Here is a 17,452-nt window from a genome sequence, read left to right as displayed (position 1 = left end):
TGGCAGTGTGGGCAGGTGCCAAGTCCTGCTGGAAAATGAAATCAGCATCTCCATAAAGCTTGTCAGCAGAAGGAAGCATGAAGTGCTCCAAGTTTTCCTGGTACATAGTTATGTTGACCATGCACTTCAGAAAACACAGTGGACCAACACCAGCAGATGACATGACTCCCCAAATCATCAGTGACTGTGGAAACTTCACACTGGACTTCAAGCAACATGGATTCTGTGCCTCTCCACTCTTCCTCCAGAGCCTGGGACCTTGGTGAGGATTTGGGGAGCCATGTCATCAGCGGGTGCTGGTCCATTTATGTAAATGAACATACTTTGCAGAACTTTTCTGACATTTCTGTTTAAAATATCGTTTTTTTCATTGGTCTTATTTTAATATTATAAATCATCAACATTTCAAGGAGTAAATGTTTAAAATATTTTACTCTATGTGCAATGAATATATATAATATTAGGTTTCACATTCTGAAATGAGTGACAAAAATATTTACAAAGCTTTGGCAACAGTAATGGTACCATAGGTAAATGGGCCATACACATGCTTACTCGACCACTCTGTGAACAGGCTATAGGACCCAGCGGAGCAGTGATCAGGAAGAGGAGGAGTCAACTGTCCACACCCTGCAGTTCCTGAACTTCCCTTTCATTTTTCTCTCTCTCTCTCTCTCCCTCTCTCTCTCTCTCTCTCTCTCTCTGTCTTTCACAAACACACAAACACACTAGTGTACATAAACACCCTCAGAGCAGACAGGGAGGATCCAGACTGCGGCTGGTAAGTGTGTGTTCAAGTGTATTGTTGTTTTGGGAAGAATAGATTCTTCAAATTACTTTGACTCTGTTCTTGTGTGTGTGGGGGTGTGTATGTGTCAGCAGAGGGGGTGTGATCTGCTGCAGTCATAAAAGGAGTTCCTCAGCTGGCAGGTTGGTCTGCATTGTCGGACTTCCTGTCAAACGTGTCAACATTAAACTGCCTGTGATCAGTGACGAAGAAAGATGACACACAACTCTTCTACTGATCTTTGACCTCTGCATGCAACTATAGTTCTACCTTAGTTTTTGTACCAATCATGAGCATTTTATTTTCACTACTGCCACTTGTACCGCTGTAATGTACCTAAATACTGACAAATCTGCTCCTGGTGTTAATATTTGTGCCTGTATTAATGCAGCCAGCTTACGCAAATTTCATCATCTCATTCAAAATTCATTTAGCAAAATTCATTTTTTACCTCCTCCACTTCAATCTATAAATATATAATTGCTTTTATTTTATTTTTATTTAACCAGATAAAAGATTCATTAAGATCAAGATCTCTTTCAGAAGGGCGAACCTGCCGAGAAAAGCAGCAGCACACATCATCAAAGTCAAAAGTCAAAAATCAGGTTTATTGTTAATTTCCTTGTAACATGTAACAATTTAAAAACATAGGCACTGTTCAGTGGATTTACTTTGTTTTTTAAAATGGAGTGGAAAGAACACAATGCAATAAAGTTCACAATTGTAGTTCCGTTTGGAGAGTATTCCAAGAAGAGGGGGCAGAGAAATTAATTTTTTAACGTTTATTTCCCTTTTTCTTTCCCAGACTTCCAATGGATGAGTGAAGGATTCATAACGATGAGGTTTTTGATAAACAATATTATATGACGATGTGGATACAACAAGATACGTTTAAGATGGGCAGATGACAAGGGCGTACCACAGCTTTCATTTACAGAAACTCACCTGATCTCTGTCTCTCAGACTCTTCTGTAAAGATGAAACTATGGGCTGTTGCTATTGGAGGTTTAGTTTGTGAGGAGTAGAAGTTGTTTTCTCCTTTTATTAATGCAGAAATCCCATAAATTGTGTTAATGTTTCAAGAGTAACAGAAAAGTATACACAAAAATAAAGGAACTATATATTGCTCCTGATGATAAGGTTCCTGGGTTGAGTCAGTACTTGGGTGACTTAGGTCAGTCTGTCAAACTGAGCCTGAGAAACCTGGGTGTTGTTTTTGATAAAGACATGTCTCTAGTTCAAAACTGCAGAAAACTGACCAGGAACTGTTTCCTTCAACTGAGAAAAATCTTTAAACTTAGGAAAATGTTGTCAGAACATGATCTGGAGCTTGTAATCCATGCGTTTGTTTCTTCTCGTCTGGACTATTGTAACAGTTCGTTTTCATGTCTTAACAAGAAGGAGCTGTTTCGCCTGCAGTTGATTCAGAACTCTGCAGCGAGAATTCTAACCTGCTCAAGCAGAAGAACTCACATTTCTCCGATCCTTAAAACTCTTCACTGGCTTCCAGTCTCTTTCAGGATGAACTTTAAAATTCTGGTTCTTACTTTCAGATCTATTCATGGTCAGGCTCCTCCTTCGTCACTGATCTGATCCAGCCTTACACCCCAGTTCGGGCTCTGAGGTCTGTGGATCAGAACCTACTTATGGTTCCATGCACACGGTTCAGGACCAGAGGAGATAAATCTTTTCAGGCTGTTGCTCCTAAGCTTTGGAACAATCTTCCTCTCTTTTGCGCTTGATGGAGTCTACTGAATCCTCTAAGAAACATCTTAAGACATTTCTATTTGTTCAGGCTTTTCCTTGATTTTCTGGAACTCCTGTTGTGTTATCAGTTTTATCTTGATCTTTAAAATGTATACTTTATTATATATATAATATTGTTTTGATTGTTTAAGCGCTTTGTGACCCTGGTCTGGAAAAGTGCTATACAAATAAAAATGACTTACTTACTTACTTACTAACACTGTAATAACATGCAAGTTCTATGTTTTACTATATGAATATAAGATAAGAATTACAATAATTAGCACTACAACATGAAATATAAAAAGATAGTATGGTTTCATGCCTAGAAAGAGTACTACGGATGCAGTATTTGCTTTAAGAATGTTGGTAGAGAAATGCAAAGGGAGCTGCATTGTGCCTTTGAAGATCTGGAAAAAGCCTATGACAGGGTCCAGAGAGAAGTACTATGGTACCGTATGAGGAAGGCTGGAGTGGCAGAGACTTATGTTAGACTGGTGCGGGAAATGTTTACTAACTGTGAGACAGCAGTGAGGTGTGCTGTAGGTGTGACAGAGAAGTTCAAGGTGGAAGTGGGACTACATCAGGGTTCTGCTCTGAGTCCCTTCTTGCTTGCGGCGGTGATGGATAGACAGATGAGGTTGGACAGGAATCTCAATGGACTATGATGTTTGCAGATGACGTGATTTGATCTGTGGTGAGAGCAGAGACCAGGTGGAGGAAAACCTCTTAAAACCTTAGTTGCAGCAAGACAGAATATATACATATCAACGAGAGGAGCCATTAGGCTACAGGGGAGTGGGGATAAAGAAGGTGGAGGATTTTAAGTATTTAGTAAGTAAGCAAGTAAGTAAGTAATTTGTATTTATATAGCGCTTTTCCAGATCAGGGTCACAAAAGAGCAGTGGAGATTGTGGAAAAGAGGTGAAGAAACGTGTTTAGGCTGGGTGGAATGGGTGGAGAAAAGTGTCAAGGGTAATGTGTGATAAAAGAATATCAGCCAGAATAAAAGGAAAGATGTACAAGACAGTGAAGAGAGCAGCGATGCTGTATGGCCTAGACCCTAGAGACAGTGGCACTGAGGAAAAGGCAGGAAGCAGAGCTGGAGGTAGCAGAGAAGAAGATGTTGAGGTTCTATTTGGGAGTAAGGAAGAATTTCTGTATTTCATTTTTTAATGTTTAAATATTCAGTCTGCGCGGACTGAGTTCTCGCTTGGAACTCGACGGTGAAGGTTCGTGCCTGCTGGGAAACTTTGACCGAGACAGAGACAAGAGTTTTCAAGTGTGAAAAAAAAAAAGGTTAGTTAAAACTGGATTTATTGTTGGAAGAGATGAAAGAGGTGAAAGCAGGAATGAAGGCGATGCAGAAGATGATGGGAGAAATCCAACAGCTGCGAGAGGCCAACAAGGAGAAAGATTTGATTATAAAAACTCGTCACTCTTGGGAACAGAGTTGATGAACTGGACCAGCGGGGGAAACTCTGCAAAGTAATTGTGACTGGACTAAAAATTCGGCCCTCAAGTTACGCGAGAGCTGCTGCTGCAACCCCAGACACACAGCCTGAAGACTCAGAGATTAAATCTGTGGAGAAGCAGTTGTCAGAGTTCATGAGTGGCACAGGAATCGACCTGGATTTCAACAATGTGGAAGCATGCTTCCTCTTACCCAGAAAGAAAGGGACTGGTACCCGAGCTGTGGTGCTTTGATTGTTAAACTCGTTATCAGCTGCCTCGACCTTCACTGTCCAGTTCAGTTCAGTTTATTTAAAAGGACAATGTGCAGTTACATTAAAAAGATGGCTGCACCAGAGTTAGCACAATGCTACTTTCCATCTGTAGTCCTCAACAAAGATGCAGACAGTTCACATAATACATCACATACAAATAAAGAAAAAACACAATAATATACAAAAATACAGTACAATCTAATAATGTCATCTGATGGCCAAATACCCGTCTGGTACTATAAGTGCGAGCAGGACTGGTGGTCTAAAAGCCAGTCTTTGACAGCCTGTGAGAAGCGATGAAAATCTGCTTTGTTCCTTAGATTGTCTGAGTACCCATTCCATTCTTTAATGCCTTTGTATGAAAAGGCTGATTGAGAGAATGCCCTCTTTTGGGAACATTGCAGTCGCCCCTGGACACTGGAAACATATATTGACTATTTTTAGCTTGCAAATGCGTTCTTAAAAAATGCATACACCTCAATGTACATCACAATAAGCTCCAAAATTAATTTCTCTACCGTTTGCATTCTTTTAGAAAACAACAATGAAGAAACGCGTAAATAGATCGCTTGTATTGACCATTGCTAGCACGTTTAGCATTCCGCTTACAATTGTGGTCGTGAAAAGTGCATTAACCTTGACATACGTCAATCAACACATCCACAATAAGTTCCAAACTTTAGTTCACTACCGTTTGCATACTTTAAAAAAAACAACAAAGAAGAAACACATGTATCGCTGGTATCATTAGAGCATGGTGATCTGTTACACAAAACTTAATTTCAAGCAAAAACTTACCGTGAATTTTTCTAACAGCACTAGGATGTTTTGATGATATCTTTTTCTCCGGATTGGTTGGCGTCTTGTTGTAGAAAGACAATATATAATGACATAAAGCCAGGAGCAAAGCCAGTGTTGCTGTTGCAGGCATGTTCTCAGTCGTTTCTGCTGACGTCATAGTCATAATCAGTCAGCTGCAACGATTGATGACGTACCGAAGGGTAGGCCGGGCCCAAATCTCACACTTTATAGTAGGGTAATGTGAAGGGCCTACGGGATGGCGAGGGGAACTGGTAGCAGCAAATAAGAAAAATCCCACATGTTTTTCAACACAATCAATTCTCTCGTGTCTACTGATATTTCGGCACTGGTGAGCAAGATGAGACCCTCCTCTTGTTCATTCGACATCCTTCCTTGTAGGCTCTTTATCAAAGTATTTGATGTAATTGGCCCCTGGCTTACCCTTTCCACAGGGGTTTTTCCCAATGCATTTAAAAATGCTTTTGGAGCCTTTGCTCAAAAATTCAGGCTTAGACCCGACTAACCTCAGTAATTTCAGGCCTATTTCTAAGCTCCCATTCTTGTCCAAGATCTTGGAGAAGGTGGTGTCTGAGCAGCTGTCTTTGTTCCTGGATCAGAGCGACATTCATGAGAAGTTTCAGTCTGGTTTCTGAAAAATCACTCTACGGAGACAGCCTTACTGAAAGTGTCCAGTGACATCATGATGTCGGCTGATCCGGGTAAATACACTGTTTGGGTTCTCTTGGATCTGTCCTCAGCCTTTGACACAGTTGATCAACAGATACTGCTGAGAAGATTGGGAAATGAAGTGGGACTGACTGTGTTACAGTTGTTCTCGTTAATACCTTTCTGGGCGCAGTTTCAGCAAATCTGCCAATCAAGTCCCATTAAGTTCTGTTCTGGGTGTTCGGTTGATACAGAACTCTGCAGCGACAATTCTGACTCGCTCTAGTAGAAGAACTCAAATTTCCGATCCTTAAATCTCTTCACTGGCTGCCCGTTCCTTTCAGGATCAATTTTAAAATTCTGGTTCTTACTTTCAGAGCTATTCATGGTCAGGCTTCTCCTTACATCAGTGATCTGATCCAGCCTTACACCCCAGCTCGGGCTCTGAGGTCTGTGGATCAGAATCTACTGATGGTTCCTCGCACACGGTTCAGGACCAGAGGAGAGAAATCCTTCTAGGCTGTTGCTCCTAAGCCTTGGAACCATCTTTCTCTCCCTCTGCGCTTGATGAAGTCTACTGACTCTTTCAAGAAACATCTTAAGACAATTTCATTTGTTCAGGCTTTTCCTTGATTTTCTTGACCTTTTAGCATACAATTTTATTGAGTATTGTTTTGATTGTTTAAGCGCTTTGTGATCCTGGTCTGGAAAAGTGCTCAACAAATATAAATGACTTGCTTACTTGCATTCTTATATTCTGTACAGCCTATCAGTAGTGGGCTGTCAGGGCCTGCAAAGCCTTCTCTGCTGGCCTAAAAAATATATCTGAATTACAGACTTATTTTAATTATAATATTTCTAAATGTATAATTTTTTTTGGAATATCCAAATGGTCTATCCACCTCCTTTTATAGCATCTCCCTGGTCGCGCTGATTTCATACACGAATATTAATAGTTCTATCATACATCATCTGATGTTCCTGAACACATCATCAGTGATTTAAAGGTTGTTTTGGGTCTTTCAGCAATCATACACCCGATTCCAGGCCACCCCACCATGGCTGATCAGACCGTGGTGTCTTCAGGTGGTACTAACTTGTCCTCATGGACTTTCCCTCTGGATCCAGAGCCATCTTGAAGCCTTTTCTGCTGTTTCAGTGATGCTTTTGATTGCTCGGGTCCTGGCTGTCCACCTGTGATCCCAAGTACGCTGAGGGCTCTGAGGAGTGTCTGGTCCACAAAACCTCTGTAGCCTACCTTAATAGGAATGCACTTTGCTTTCCAGCCCTGCCCTAGACAGCCAATGACCTGATGTACATATTTGGTCCACTTTCTCACCCAGGCAATCCTCACATGACACCGTCAGCTCCATGATGATCATTTTCTTGGTTGCTTCATAGACTGGGAGTAAATCTTTCCTCAAGGTGGTGCTGACGATGTGTCGAGGGAATCTCAGTTGTTTCTCTAGTTGTAATGAGAGATGCTGATCTCGAGCTGATGACAGGATCCCCGTTGACACCGACTTGTGTCCTGGCTTAGGCTGCACTCCTGCCTTAACATAAGTTACTGCACTGGTGTAATTGGCACACAGCTGCAGCTGCTGATGGCTTCTGCAATAGAGTTCAGCACCCGGTTGTGGCGCCAGGTGTAATGGCCATCACAAAGAGCTTTTAGAGGATGTGCTCCAATGTCCCCATTGCAGTTTGGGGTCTCCACCTTTCCTCAGATAAGGATGTTCGCCGGGCTAGCCAGTGATGCAGGAAAATCGAGCAGCCCTCTCATTCACTTATTTGACAACAAAAGTGTTATTGTAAAAGACAAATTCATGCAGCACTGTCGCTAAGGCTCGTGTTCACATGCGCTCACAAACCCATCTTACTGTATTTTACTTTAGTTTGTTCGAATATATAATTTTTATTTAATCAGAAATGTAAAAAATGATTATGATAACTAGTCTGCCTTAAATCAAGGAATAAATGGAACTGTATTAAATAACATTTATAGTTTATATAGTAATAACATAAAGCTTAAAAAAGTAAGTAATCCTTATATGGCATCACATTTCATTTTTAAAGGCTCCCAGTGTTTCCTTTACTGTATGAAACGGGTCAAAATGGATGTTTGAGTGCAAAAGTTTCAGCACCTCTTGTGTCCGTATAACCTTGAACTCTTCTTCCAAAGATCCCAATGGTAATTGGGTCAACCATAATTTGTGTGAATTTTTACAAATTGCTACAATAGTCGAGTAAAGTGGATCATTGTTTGATTAACTGTCGTCACCTCCCTGTTGTTTACCGGCAGCTCATCGTCCATCATGAGTCAAGCGAAAGGAGACATAGTAAAGTCCAGCGAAGAGGACAAGTCACCTGCTGAGAAGGCTTTTGGGAGTCTGGGTGGACCAGGATGGACCAAAGGCAGCTGTCCATGCTGCATGTCGGACACGGTTGAGCCCCTTGTGCTGCTGAAGCTCAGAGAGAAGGTCCAACCGGAAACCAAAAGATGGATCATGAGACTGATCGCGACATCGCAGAAGGATGGAGGTCAGAGATCACAAGATTAAAATAATAGCTGTAATATATACAATAGCTCATGGCCCATGGATCTAAGGTCACATATTCATTATTAAATCACTCACTTACAGGTGCAGCATTACTTGCCCACCCAGGAGAGGATGCCAGCAGTGACATCATTGTGGTGGCTGCTCCACGCTGCACGCTGCTCCGAGCCGCTGAAGAATTGGGACTGTGTAGAAGGTCCAAAAGTGGAGACATGGAAGCCTTCAGCTACCACGACAGAGACGCCTTCCAACACTCAGGTACGGCTGACATGTCAAGAGTGCAGGACCGAAACAAAGCAGCCAGAAATCTTCAAGATCAACTGAGAGACCTAATGTCTCTGGAGGGTCCTGGGTTTCTTCCTTGTTGAAAGTGTCTCTCCCTCTCTCTCTCCCTCTATCTCACTCTATCTCAGACAACATGGAGGTGTTTCTAACTCTGGCAGAGAGGCAGCATGTGGTCAAGTATGAGCTCGAGGGTCTGCGGGCTCAAAGAGACTTGAGGGTCCCTGGTCTAGGCGAGAGCTGCCCGCTGCAGAACAGAGACAACATCTGTGAGTGACACAAAGTGAAACAGTGTTCACTCCTACTGTTTGTGTTGTGCAAGTGAGTCTGCAAATGCAGTGTGTCGCTGTCAGTGTATTGATGAACAAGTCGCTTTCTTAACCTTGATCCTGATCCCTGATGAAATGCTGAGCTCAGCGTCTCTGCTCTCCTCCAAGTCATCCACTCAACAGCTGTGTGTGTTTGTTTGTGCATGTTCTCGTGTTCTAAAGTTGTGTTCCTCTGGTGATATTGCAGGGCAGAAGTTGGAGTCAGCTGGTGTCATCATGGACAGTTTTCCTCTTCATAACCAGAAAAAACTAAGAGAGCTCAGTGAGGCCTGGTACAAGGGAAATCAGTTAGTGCAGCCCCTTGGTGAGAAGACGCACTCTTGCATGCACACACTCAAACACAAGTAGATACACATGCACAAACACATCCGCACACATATGCACAGGTACACACACATAAATACACACGCAGAAGCAGGTAAAAACTATTTAACTTTTGGTGTTCATTGTGTGCTGTAGACTCTGTGAACGAGTATTTCGGCAGCACGGTAGCGTTCTACTTCAGCTTTCTGGATTTCTACACGCTGTCTCTACTACCGCCCGCCCTACTGGGTCTGACCATCACCTACTTCTCAGGTCTGTCTGGTGTGTGTGGTTGTTTGCATGCGTGTCCACTGAAAGTCAGTGATGTCAGATATGTGTTGCCACAGGTGAGGTCCAGAAGGAGATGACTGAGTCCATGTCAGGCTCATCGGTCATTATTGATGAAGACAACTCTGGACTGGTAGTCAGCGGTCACATGATCCAAGCTGTCTTCAGCATGCTCTGGTCTACAGTGGTCTTGGAGCTGTGGAAACGGCATAGCGCCTCACTTTCCTACCGCTGGGGAACCTTCCACTTGGCTGAGCGATTTGCAGAACCTCGGCCCGCTTTCCATGGTGACCTCGGGGTGAATCCGGTCACAGGTCGGGTAGAGCCACTGATTCCTCAGTGGCAGCGGGAAGTACGGATGGCCTTTGTGTCTGTTCCAGTTGTGGGGCTGTTTTTAGGTAGGCAGCACATAATCCTGCTTTAGGTGGCATGTTTCACTCACTGTGAAACAGCTCTGTGAGCACTACACATCTCACTTTTAACATCACAAATCTCACTGTGAACACTACACATCTCACTTTTAACATCACAAATCTCACTGTGAACACTACACATCTCACTTTTAACATTACAAATCTCACTGTGAACACTACACATCTCACTTTTAACATTACAAATCTCACTGTGAACACTACACATCTCACTTTTAACATTACAAATCTCACTGTGAACACTACACATCTCATTTTGAACACTACACATCTCATTGTGAACACTACACATCTCAATGTGAACACTACACATCTCACTGTGACCACTACACATCTCAATGTGAACACTACACATCTCATTTTGAACACTACACATCTCATTTTGAACACTACACACTACACACACACCCGATATTGGGAGCTAATAACTTCTGCGGTTATGCACTCCGTTCTGGTCTCAGGTCTGGTGGTAATAGGCATGATGTGTTTCTACTGGGGGGAGGCCCAGGTGCAGCACCTGCACCATGAATGGGACTCCTGGTTGTCCCAGACACTCCTCTATATGCCATCAATTCTTCACATTGTTTACACCAACGTGCTCGCCACCATTTACAAGATGGTGGCTCAGTCTCTCACAGAGTTTGGTGAGTGATAAAGACTCTTCCTAGCCGTACTGAGTTTTCGCTAAAGGTTTGACTGTGTCTTTTCAGAGAACCACAGGGAGGAGTCTGCCTTTCAGAACCACCTAACGGGAAAGGTCTTAGTGGTGAGTTTATCTCCATCATCCTCGTGGACACTGGAATGCTCCTCCGTTCATCTCTTCTCTCTCACAGTTCACCTTCTTCAACTACTTCGCTGTTCTCTTCCACATTGCCTTCTTCAAGCAGGATGTGCCTCTGCTGAGAAAGGTATTTCTGTCTCTCCACTGGGGTGGTGCTGAGGCTCGAATTACCTCTATACTCCATGTGAATGTCAAGACCTTTGAAAAAATGATTGACAGAGAGTAGGGCAAGTTAGCTTCACCTGTAAGTGAATGATTCAATAATGAATATGTGATCCTTGTAGAAAATGACATTCCATTACAGTAAATTATCTTAAGAAACATGTTAATACCTAAATAAATAAGATAGACAATAATGTAACAAATATGCAAATAATATTTTTTGCCAAAGAACAATTAAATAAAGAAAAGGTTATATATTGACAATTTTGAATCTGATCTTACTCACAAGTATGTAATGTCTGTCTGCTTGTGTCCAGCGTCTGGCCTCCCTACTAGTCATCACTCAGTTGGTGAACCAGGCCTCGGAGGTGATCATCCCCTTCCTGGTGGATCGTTTCCTTAACACCTCTCATAGGACAGAAAAGGAAGACGACCCGGAGGAGGACAAGTTCAGGAACCAGATCCATCTTCCAGTTTTCCCTGTAAGTCCAACTTCAAGAGAAATTGTAATACTTTAGTTTTTTGATCCGACTCGTTCTGTCAGGGTCTGTTTAGCGAGTACATCGAGCTGCTGGTCCAGTTCGGGTACCTGAGCCTCTTCTCCAGCGTCTACCCGCTAACTGCTGTGCTGCTGCTTATCAACAACCTGACAGAGATCCGGTCAGACGCCTACAAGATCTGCAAGCTCTTCCGAAAACCCTTCTCCCCTCCGGCAGCCAACATGGGGGTGTGGCAGGTGAACTCAAATGGTTGTGAACCCAAACCCGGACCTGTTCCAGCACTTGTGAATCAAATCATGTCTTCCAGATCGCATTTGAGGTGCTGAGTTTTGTGTCTGTGGTCTCCAACTGCTGGCTGCTGATTTTGTCTCCGCAACTCCAAGCGGCCGGTCGGGACGGCGGCCTAAGCAGCACTCAGCTGCTGCTGCTGGCTGTCGGGGTTGAGGTGAGTAGCAGATTTGCCCTGAGGCCTTGTTGTTCTTCAGTTATTACAGATATTGATCACGTCTTTCATTATTGTTTATCTTTGCTTTCATAACTGCACTTTTTAAAACAACTTGTCATGATCTAATTTTAATGTATCTATTATATGTTTTTCATTGTTTAATAAAATAATTCAATTCGAATAATTCACTTTTTTTTATAATGTTATTATTATGAAGATGTCATTAGTAATATTGTTTTTTTTAAATATTCTCAAATTCCTGATGAAAAGATTTATTGCCCCATTTAACCGCTTATTGGATTATTAAGAATATATATATTTTTTATCATTTTGATTTAAGTAATTTTCTTTTTATCTTATTATTGTTACATTTTTTTATATTCGTTGACATGTTACCATATATAATATAGATAGATAGAACTTTGGCGGTCTCCTTCGGGAAATAGTTTTTCCAATTAGCATACAGACGATAGATTCATAAAATAAAAAAAGTAAAGTCTCCGATTGTCCGTTAGCTTAGCCTTTATTCTCTTGCCGATGGCGGCGCTCAAGTTCCATTGGGAGCGCATGACGATCTCCAGCCTGTGCCATTGACTTCAGTGACAGCAGATCCTCTCTTGAGTAAACAAGACGATTCTCTACATGTTCAAAAGTATCCATTGAAAAAATTATAATAAAAATGATTAATAAAAACAGAAAGTTATTGATTATTGCTGAGGAGCTACTGGAGAGGCTGCCGTCCTCGTCGGCGCCTTGTGACAATAAAATAATGTATATATAATAATATAATATACTATAAAATCAACTCTTTTTTTTTTCTTCTTAGAAATATTTAATTATTTATTTATGCATCTATATTATAGTATTAATAATGATGTGTTACTTTTCCACAAAAATTTAAAATAAATATTTTGATTGCTCAGCCTTTTCCTGCCTTCTTTTTGAGCAACACACTTCACCCTGATTGCTCCTGATGGTGAACTTGGCGCAAGTGTGCAGCCTACTCACATCAGTATGTGTGAATGGTTGAATTTCCCCTCGCGGGACTAATAAGGGATTCTAAAAACTCATTGTGATGTAATTCTCTCTTAAGTCCAAGCCCGCCACCTGGTGGGGGACCATGCCGCCTAGCCTGGTTCTATTTTAACCCAAATTTCACATTTTCTTAGCCACAATACAAGCCCCTCAAGCCCCCTACCTGGTGCGAAACCAAACACCACCATGTCTTCTCCTTTAAATTTGACTGACAGGTCCACCAGCACGGTCTTGTAGATGCAGCCATGAGCGAAGGCCCTCTCCCACGACGACTTGTTGACTATCTGTTCAAAAAAGGAGAAATTTAAATAATGTGGGGAGTAAAAAAGTTTTGCCAAAAACCAGCGGATGAACTTAGAATATATAGTTTTCTAACATGCTGCTGGAACCCTGCAGAACAGTTTCCGAACTTCAAATAAAGCTCTCTGGTATCATTTGTACATTCCCCTTAGTTTCATCAAGCCTCACTGCAGTTTGTTAAAGATTTACGCTGTGACGTCACGTGGTAAAAAAAATACTGTCAACTTGCTTGTGTGTTTGTGTATTTTGTGTGCAGCACCTTATCATCATCGTGAAGGGGATCCTGGCGGTTCTTATCCCAGACGAGCCGGACTGGATGAAGAAGAAGAGGGAACATATTGAATTCAGGTCCATGGAGGCTCTGAGGCAGCAGGTCCGTTCTCACAATCTTGAGTTGTGTCATCGTCTTCTGAAGTTCGCTTCTCTCCGCAGAAACTGACCACATACCAGACCTGACGTTGTTCGTAGTGAAGTGATGTTGCAAAGCTGCCACATCAGACGCCGCTTGCTTGCTTGCGTCTGCAGTGTTACAACTCGATATTCAGTCTTGTGACATCTTTGTACATACACGTGTCTGGCTGTGACACAAGTGTTTATGTTGTTTTACCAAAACACCTGATTATAAACAATCTCAGAGGAACTTTAAGGCAGAGGCAAAGGACATGAAACAGATCGGGGCACGTGACAAACGTAACTGGAGGACAGGGGGGAAACTCTGATTCAAAGTGAGAGGGAAGAGAGGGAAGTCTTAGCTGGACAGACACAGGTGACAGTAAAGTTGTTGACGGTCCGGGTGTTTGGTGACGACTGGAAATCCAGCTGCTCATATATATGAGGTGACAGAATAGCTCATTCTCAGTGATTTTTTTTTTAAAGCTCAATGTCCCTTCTGCTTGCTCTGTTATAGCAGATATTTTAAAATGCAGTGGTCACACAAAAAACAGCGTAATAGGAAGTATAACAGCAATTTGTTGCGTTTCACAATAAAAAAATAAAAAATAAAAATAAGAAAAAGGTCACATTTCCCTCTTCTCATTAAATAATCAAGGTCGCACAGTCAACAAAGAAGTGGTTTTGACAAAGTAACGCTTGAAGAGAGTGTTGAGCAACTTTTAGCTCTCACATCAACATTATAGACTTTATAGACTATAGATTATAAATGAAAATCAAAGCAAGATATTAAAGTCAAACTTGACGATTGCAAAACTTGGTAATAATCTTAAATATATAAAGGAAGAACCAAAACGGTGCTACTACACTCCAGACAACTGGACAATGCAGGTCATGCTGTGATTCATTGTCGAGTTGCTGGGATCTGTTATTCTTTTCTTCAATATAGCCTTATCTGGAAAGTTTCATTATGATAAGACACTATAACTAAAGTTGAATTTTATGTCCAAAATCCATGTTAATAAGCGCTATATATTAATCAAACATAAACCTGTTAACAAACATCCACAATAAATATGTTAAACTGCCCATCCTTAAATTATGTAAGTAGCGTAAAACGTTTCCATGAAATAAAAAAACTCAAATAGCTTGTTATATAAACCAAAATTATACAGTATATCAGTAACAACTAACCAAGTTTAGGCTCCTATAGTTATAATGTAAAAAGTATTGCATAAATATAATTTTATATTGGAAATTTACTAATGAACAGAAATGGGATCATGGTGTCATCCTTCTCTTATAATGACACTTAAACAAACACATACAAACAACATTTATTTCATATAAATAATGATATCTCTTGTATTTTATTCATATTTACTCTAAATCAATTTAAGTATAAATATGTGTTCAGAATATGTTTATTTAAATCTTCCGTAAAAACACAAGTTAATTTTTCAAGCTCTAAATTTTGGGGATTTAAATAATTTAAACCGAGGTTTTCTATAAAAAAAATATTAGGGGAAATTAAAAATTGCTAGAAGGAACATGTAGTGTTAGTGATAATAACGATCATAAACCTTCCTCACGTCAAAAAACATTTTATATGAAGGTCATTGTTTTGTTTGTAATGATTCAAAGGTTGGTTTATTTTCAAATCGCTCATAAGTTGTGTTTTGTAGGGATTGCAAAATGATGGCCCAACACTATAAAACAACATTTAACTTTCATTTAAAACATCAGGTCAGTTTGTCTGTCAATTCTGTAATAAGAATCTGAAAAGTGATCGATTGTCTTTGTCTTGTTGTTAAATGAGTCAGAGAGGCCAGTGTGCATGAATGAGGGCCCCAATGTGTATGCTCGTGTGAATAGTGTAATTGTGTGTACTGACATAGAGGATTGGGACCGAAAGCCGATTCAGACAGGAAGTGGTTTTAGACAAGAATTAGGGCCGTGGCGAATTCTCGGAAGTGGGTTCAGACAAGCTACTACTATTCTGTGTTTCAAATAACATACTTCTCATAGTATACTGGCTGTTAGTATGCATCAGGATAGTGTACGTACTAACTAGTATGCAAATTCTCAACAGACAGTATGTCCCAAACCAAACAATGCCACTACGCACTAACCGGAAATGACGCGACGGCTTCTTCTTCTACTACTATGTAACGATGATTGCAAACAGCTGTAGGAACACTATCGCCAACACCTGCTGGCAGCACATTTTGCAAGTTGGTAAGAAGAAATAAAGAAATATTAGAAACAAAATATTCACGAGATTATTACGCCGGTATCAGCACCGAAGACCTCTCTTCCTCCTACTGCTGGCTGAAAATGCAGCTGTAAGTATATGCATGTATATGCACATATATATATATATATATATAATGTACTGACTCCAGTTAAGTGGCACTTCAGCTTCTTCGAAGGAAGAATTAGAGGGAATGATGTATTTTACATTTCTAGCAAACAATTGACTAAGCTGCTCAGCCTCTGGGGCTAAGCTGGATGAAATGAGCAGTAGAGCTGGATGTCATCAGCAGAATTGTGGCAATAAACATGAGGAAATCTATAAATGATTTTACCCAGGGGAAGCAAGTACAGTAAAAACAATAAATGACCCAGAACAGAACCTTGAGGGACTCCACACAACAGGTCCGCTGATTAAGACCTCATTTGATTGGCAGATACACCGAAACTGCGCCCAGAAAGGTATGACGAGAACCAGAACAGTGTATTTACCCAAATTCCGCCGACTTCAAGATACCACTGTCATAGGACACTTTCAGTAAGGCTGTGTCTGCAAAGTGACGTTTGCTGAAACCAGACTGAAACTTCTCATGAATGTCACTCTAATCTAGGAACAAAGACAGCTGCTCAGACACCACCTTCTCCAAGATCTTGGACAAGAAAGGGAGCTTAGAAATAGGCCTGAAATTACTGAGGTCAGTCAGGGCAGGGCCTGGCTTTTTGAGCAAAGGCTCCACAACGTTTAAATGCATTAGGAAAGGGAGAGGGTAACCATTTTGGTAACCCAGGGGCCAATTACATCAAATACTTTGATAAAGAGCCTACAAGGAAGGACGTGGGACGAACAAGAGGAGGGTTTCATCTTGTTCACCAGAGCTGAAATATCACCCAGAGATACAGCACTGAAGGAAGACCACGAGGTGGAGACAGTCTCAGTGACAGAAGGGGTTCCACATAAAGGGGGGAGATTTTCTCTTTGATAAATTTAATTTTGTCAATGAAAAATCTCAACAGTGCATTGCTGTCAGCTTCACAGAAGACAGGCGTGATTTGAGGAGCAGGAGACACAAGAGAATTGATAGTGTTAAAAAAAGAAATTGGGTTTTTTCTTTTTTGCTGCTACCAGTTTCCTGATGTAATCAGATCTGGCAGTTTCCACCAACTCATTGTATGAAGACATCAGATCCCTGAGGTGAAGTCTGTGCACCTCAAGCAAAGCCTCTTCAGACTTCATTTGTCCAAGGGCATAGTCTTTGCTTGCTAAGCGTCCATTAATCATGTAAGTTGTGTCTCTGACTTTTGCATGTTTCACTAAACAAGCATTTTCTCTTAAACTCATTCTTGTGTCTGTGTCTTTTTACCACCACCACATATTCGAGACTGCGGAGGGGTCGGTTAATCGGAACAAAACCCCAACAGATCATAGAACTAAATCAAAATCAATCAAACTCAATCAAAATTTTGATATGTTTTGCACCTCTCAAAATATTTTAAATATATATTTATATGTAAATATTAGTGTTTTTTCTCAATAGCTTCACGATGTTGGGATGAAAACACTCGAATTCAGTGTGAGATCATTGAACTAAATCAGCTGTATTTAATGCCTTTACTTGTTTTCAACCTTCACACCTCAAAACAACATTTTTATATGTTTTATACGTATAA

The 17,452-nt window shown here is 41.1% G+C and overlaps 1 protein-coding gene across 1 annotated transcript; it reads left to right on the top strand.

Annotated features, from left to right (window-relative positions):
- The first annotated feature begins 645 nt into the window (after positions 1–645).
- ano10b (anoctamin 10b) lies at positions 646–17,122 on the top strand. Its single transcript, XM_087798191.1, has 15 exons — positions 646–781; positions 8,030–8,268; positions 8,370–8,543; positions 8,699–8,836; positions 9,084–9,200; positions 9,356–9,472; positions 9,547–9,885; positions 10,380–10,562; positions 10,629–10,684; positions 10,752–10,826; positions 11,179–11,343; positions 11,406–11,597; positions 11,669–11,806; positions 13,398–13,514; positions 13,574–17,122. Exons 2-15 carry the CDS (start codon positions 8,043–8,045, stop codon positions 13,595–13,597), a joined length of 2,061 nt encoding a protein of 686 aa, XP_087654317.1. The 5' UTR covers positions 646–781; positions 8,030–8,042; the 3' UTR covers positions 13,598–17,122.
- The last annotated feature ends 330 nt before the right edge of the window (positions 17,123–17,452 follow it).

The sequence above is a fragment of the Callionymus lyra genome, chromosome 8 (genome assembly GCF_982586985.1).
Source record: "Callionymus lyra chromosome 8, fCalLyr1.hap1.1, whole genome shotgun sequence".
In the NCBI taxonomy this organism is placed as follows: Eukaryota; Metazoa; Chordata; class Actinopteri; order Syngnathiformes; family Callionymidae; genus Callionymus; species Callionymus lyra.
Note: the sequence above shows the minus strand (reverse complement) of the source record. Positions and strands in the feature narration are given on the sequence as shown.

Coding starts and splice junctions, on each gene's coding strand:
- ano10b (XM_087798191.1), top strand. CDS start 8,043: ATGAGTCAAGCGAAAGGAGACATAGTAAAGTCCAGCGAAGAGGACAAG. Junction 11,807..13,397: donor TGCTGGCTGTCGGGGTTGAG/GTGAGTAGCAGA, acceptor TTTTGTGTGCAG/CACCTTATCATCATCGTGAA. Junction 13,515..13,573: donor TGGAGGCTCTGAGGCAGCAG/GTCCGTTCTCAC, acceptor TTCTCTCCGCAG/AAACTGACCACATACCAGAC.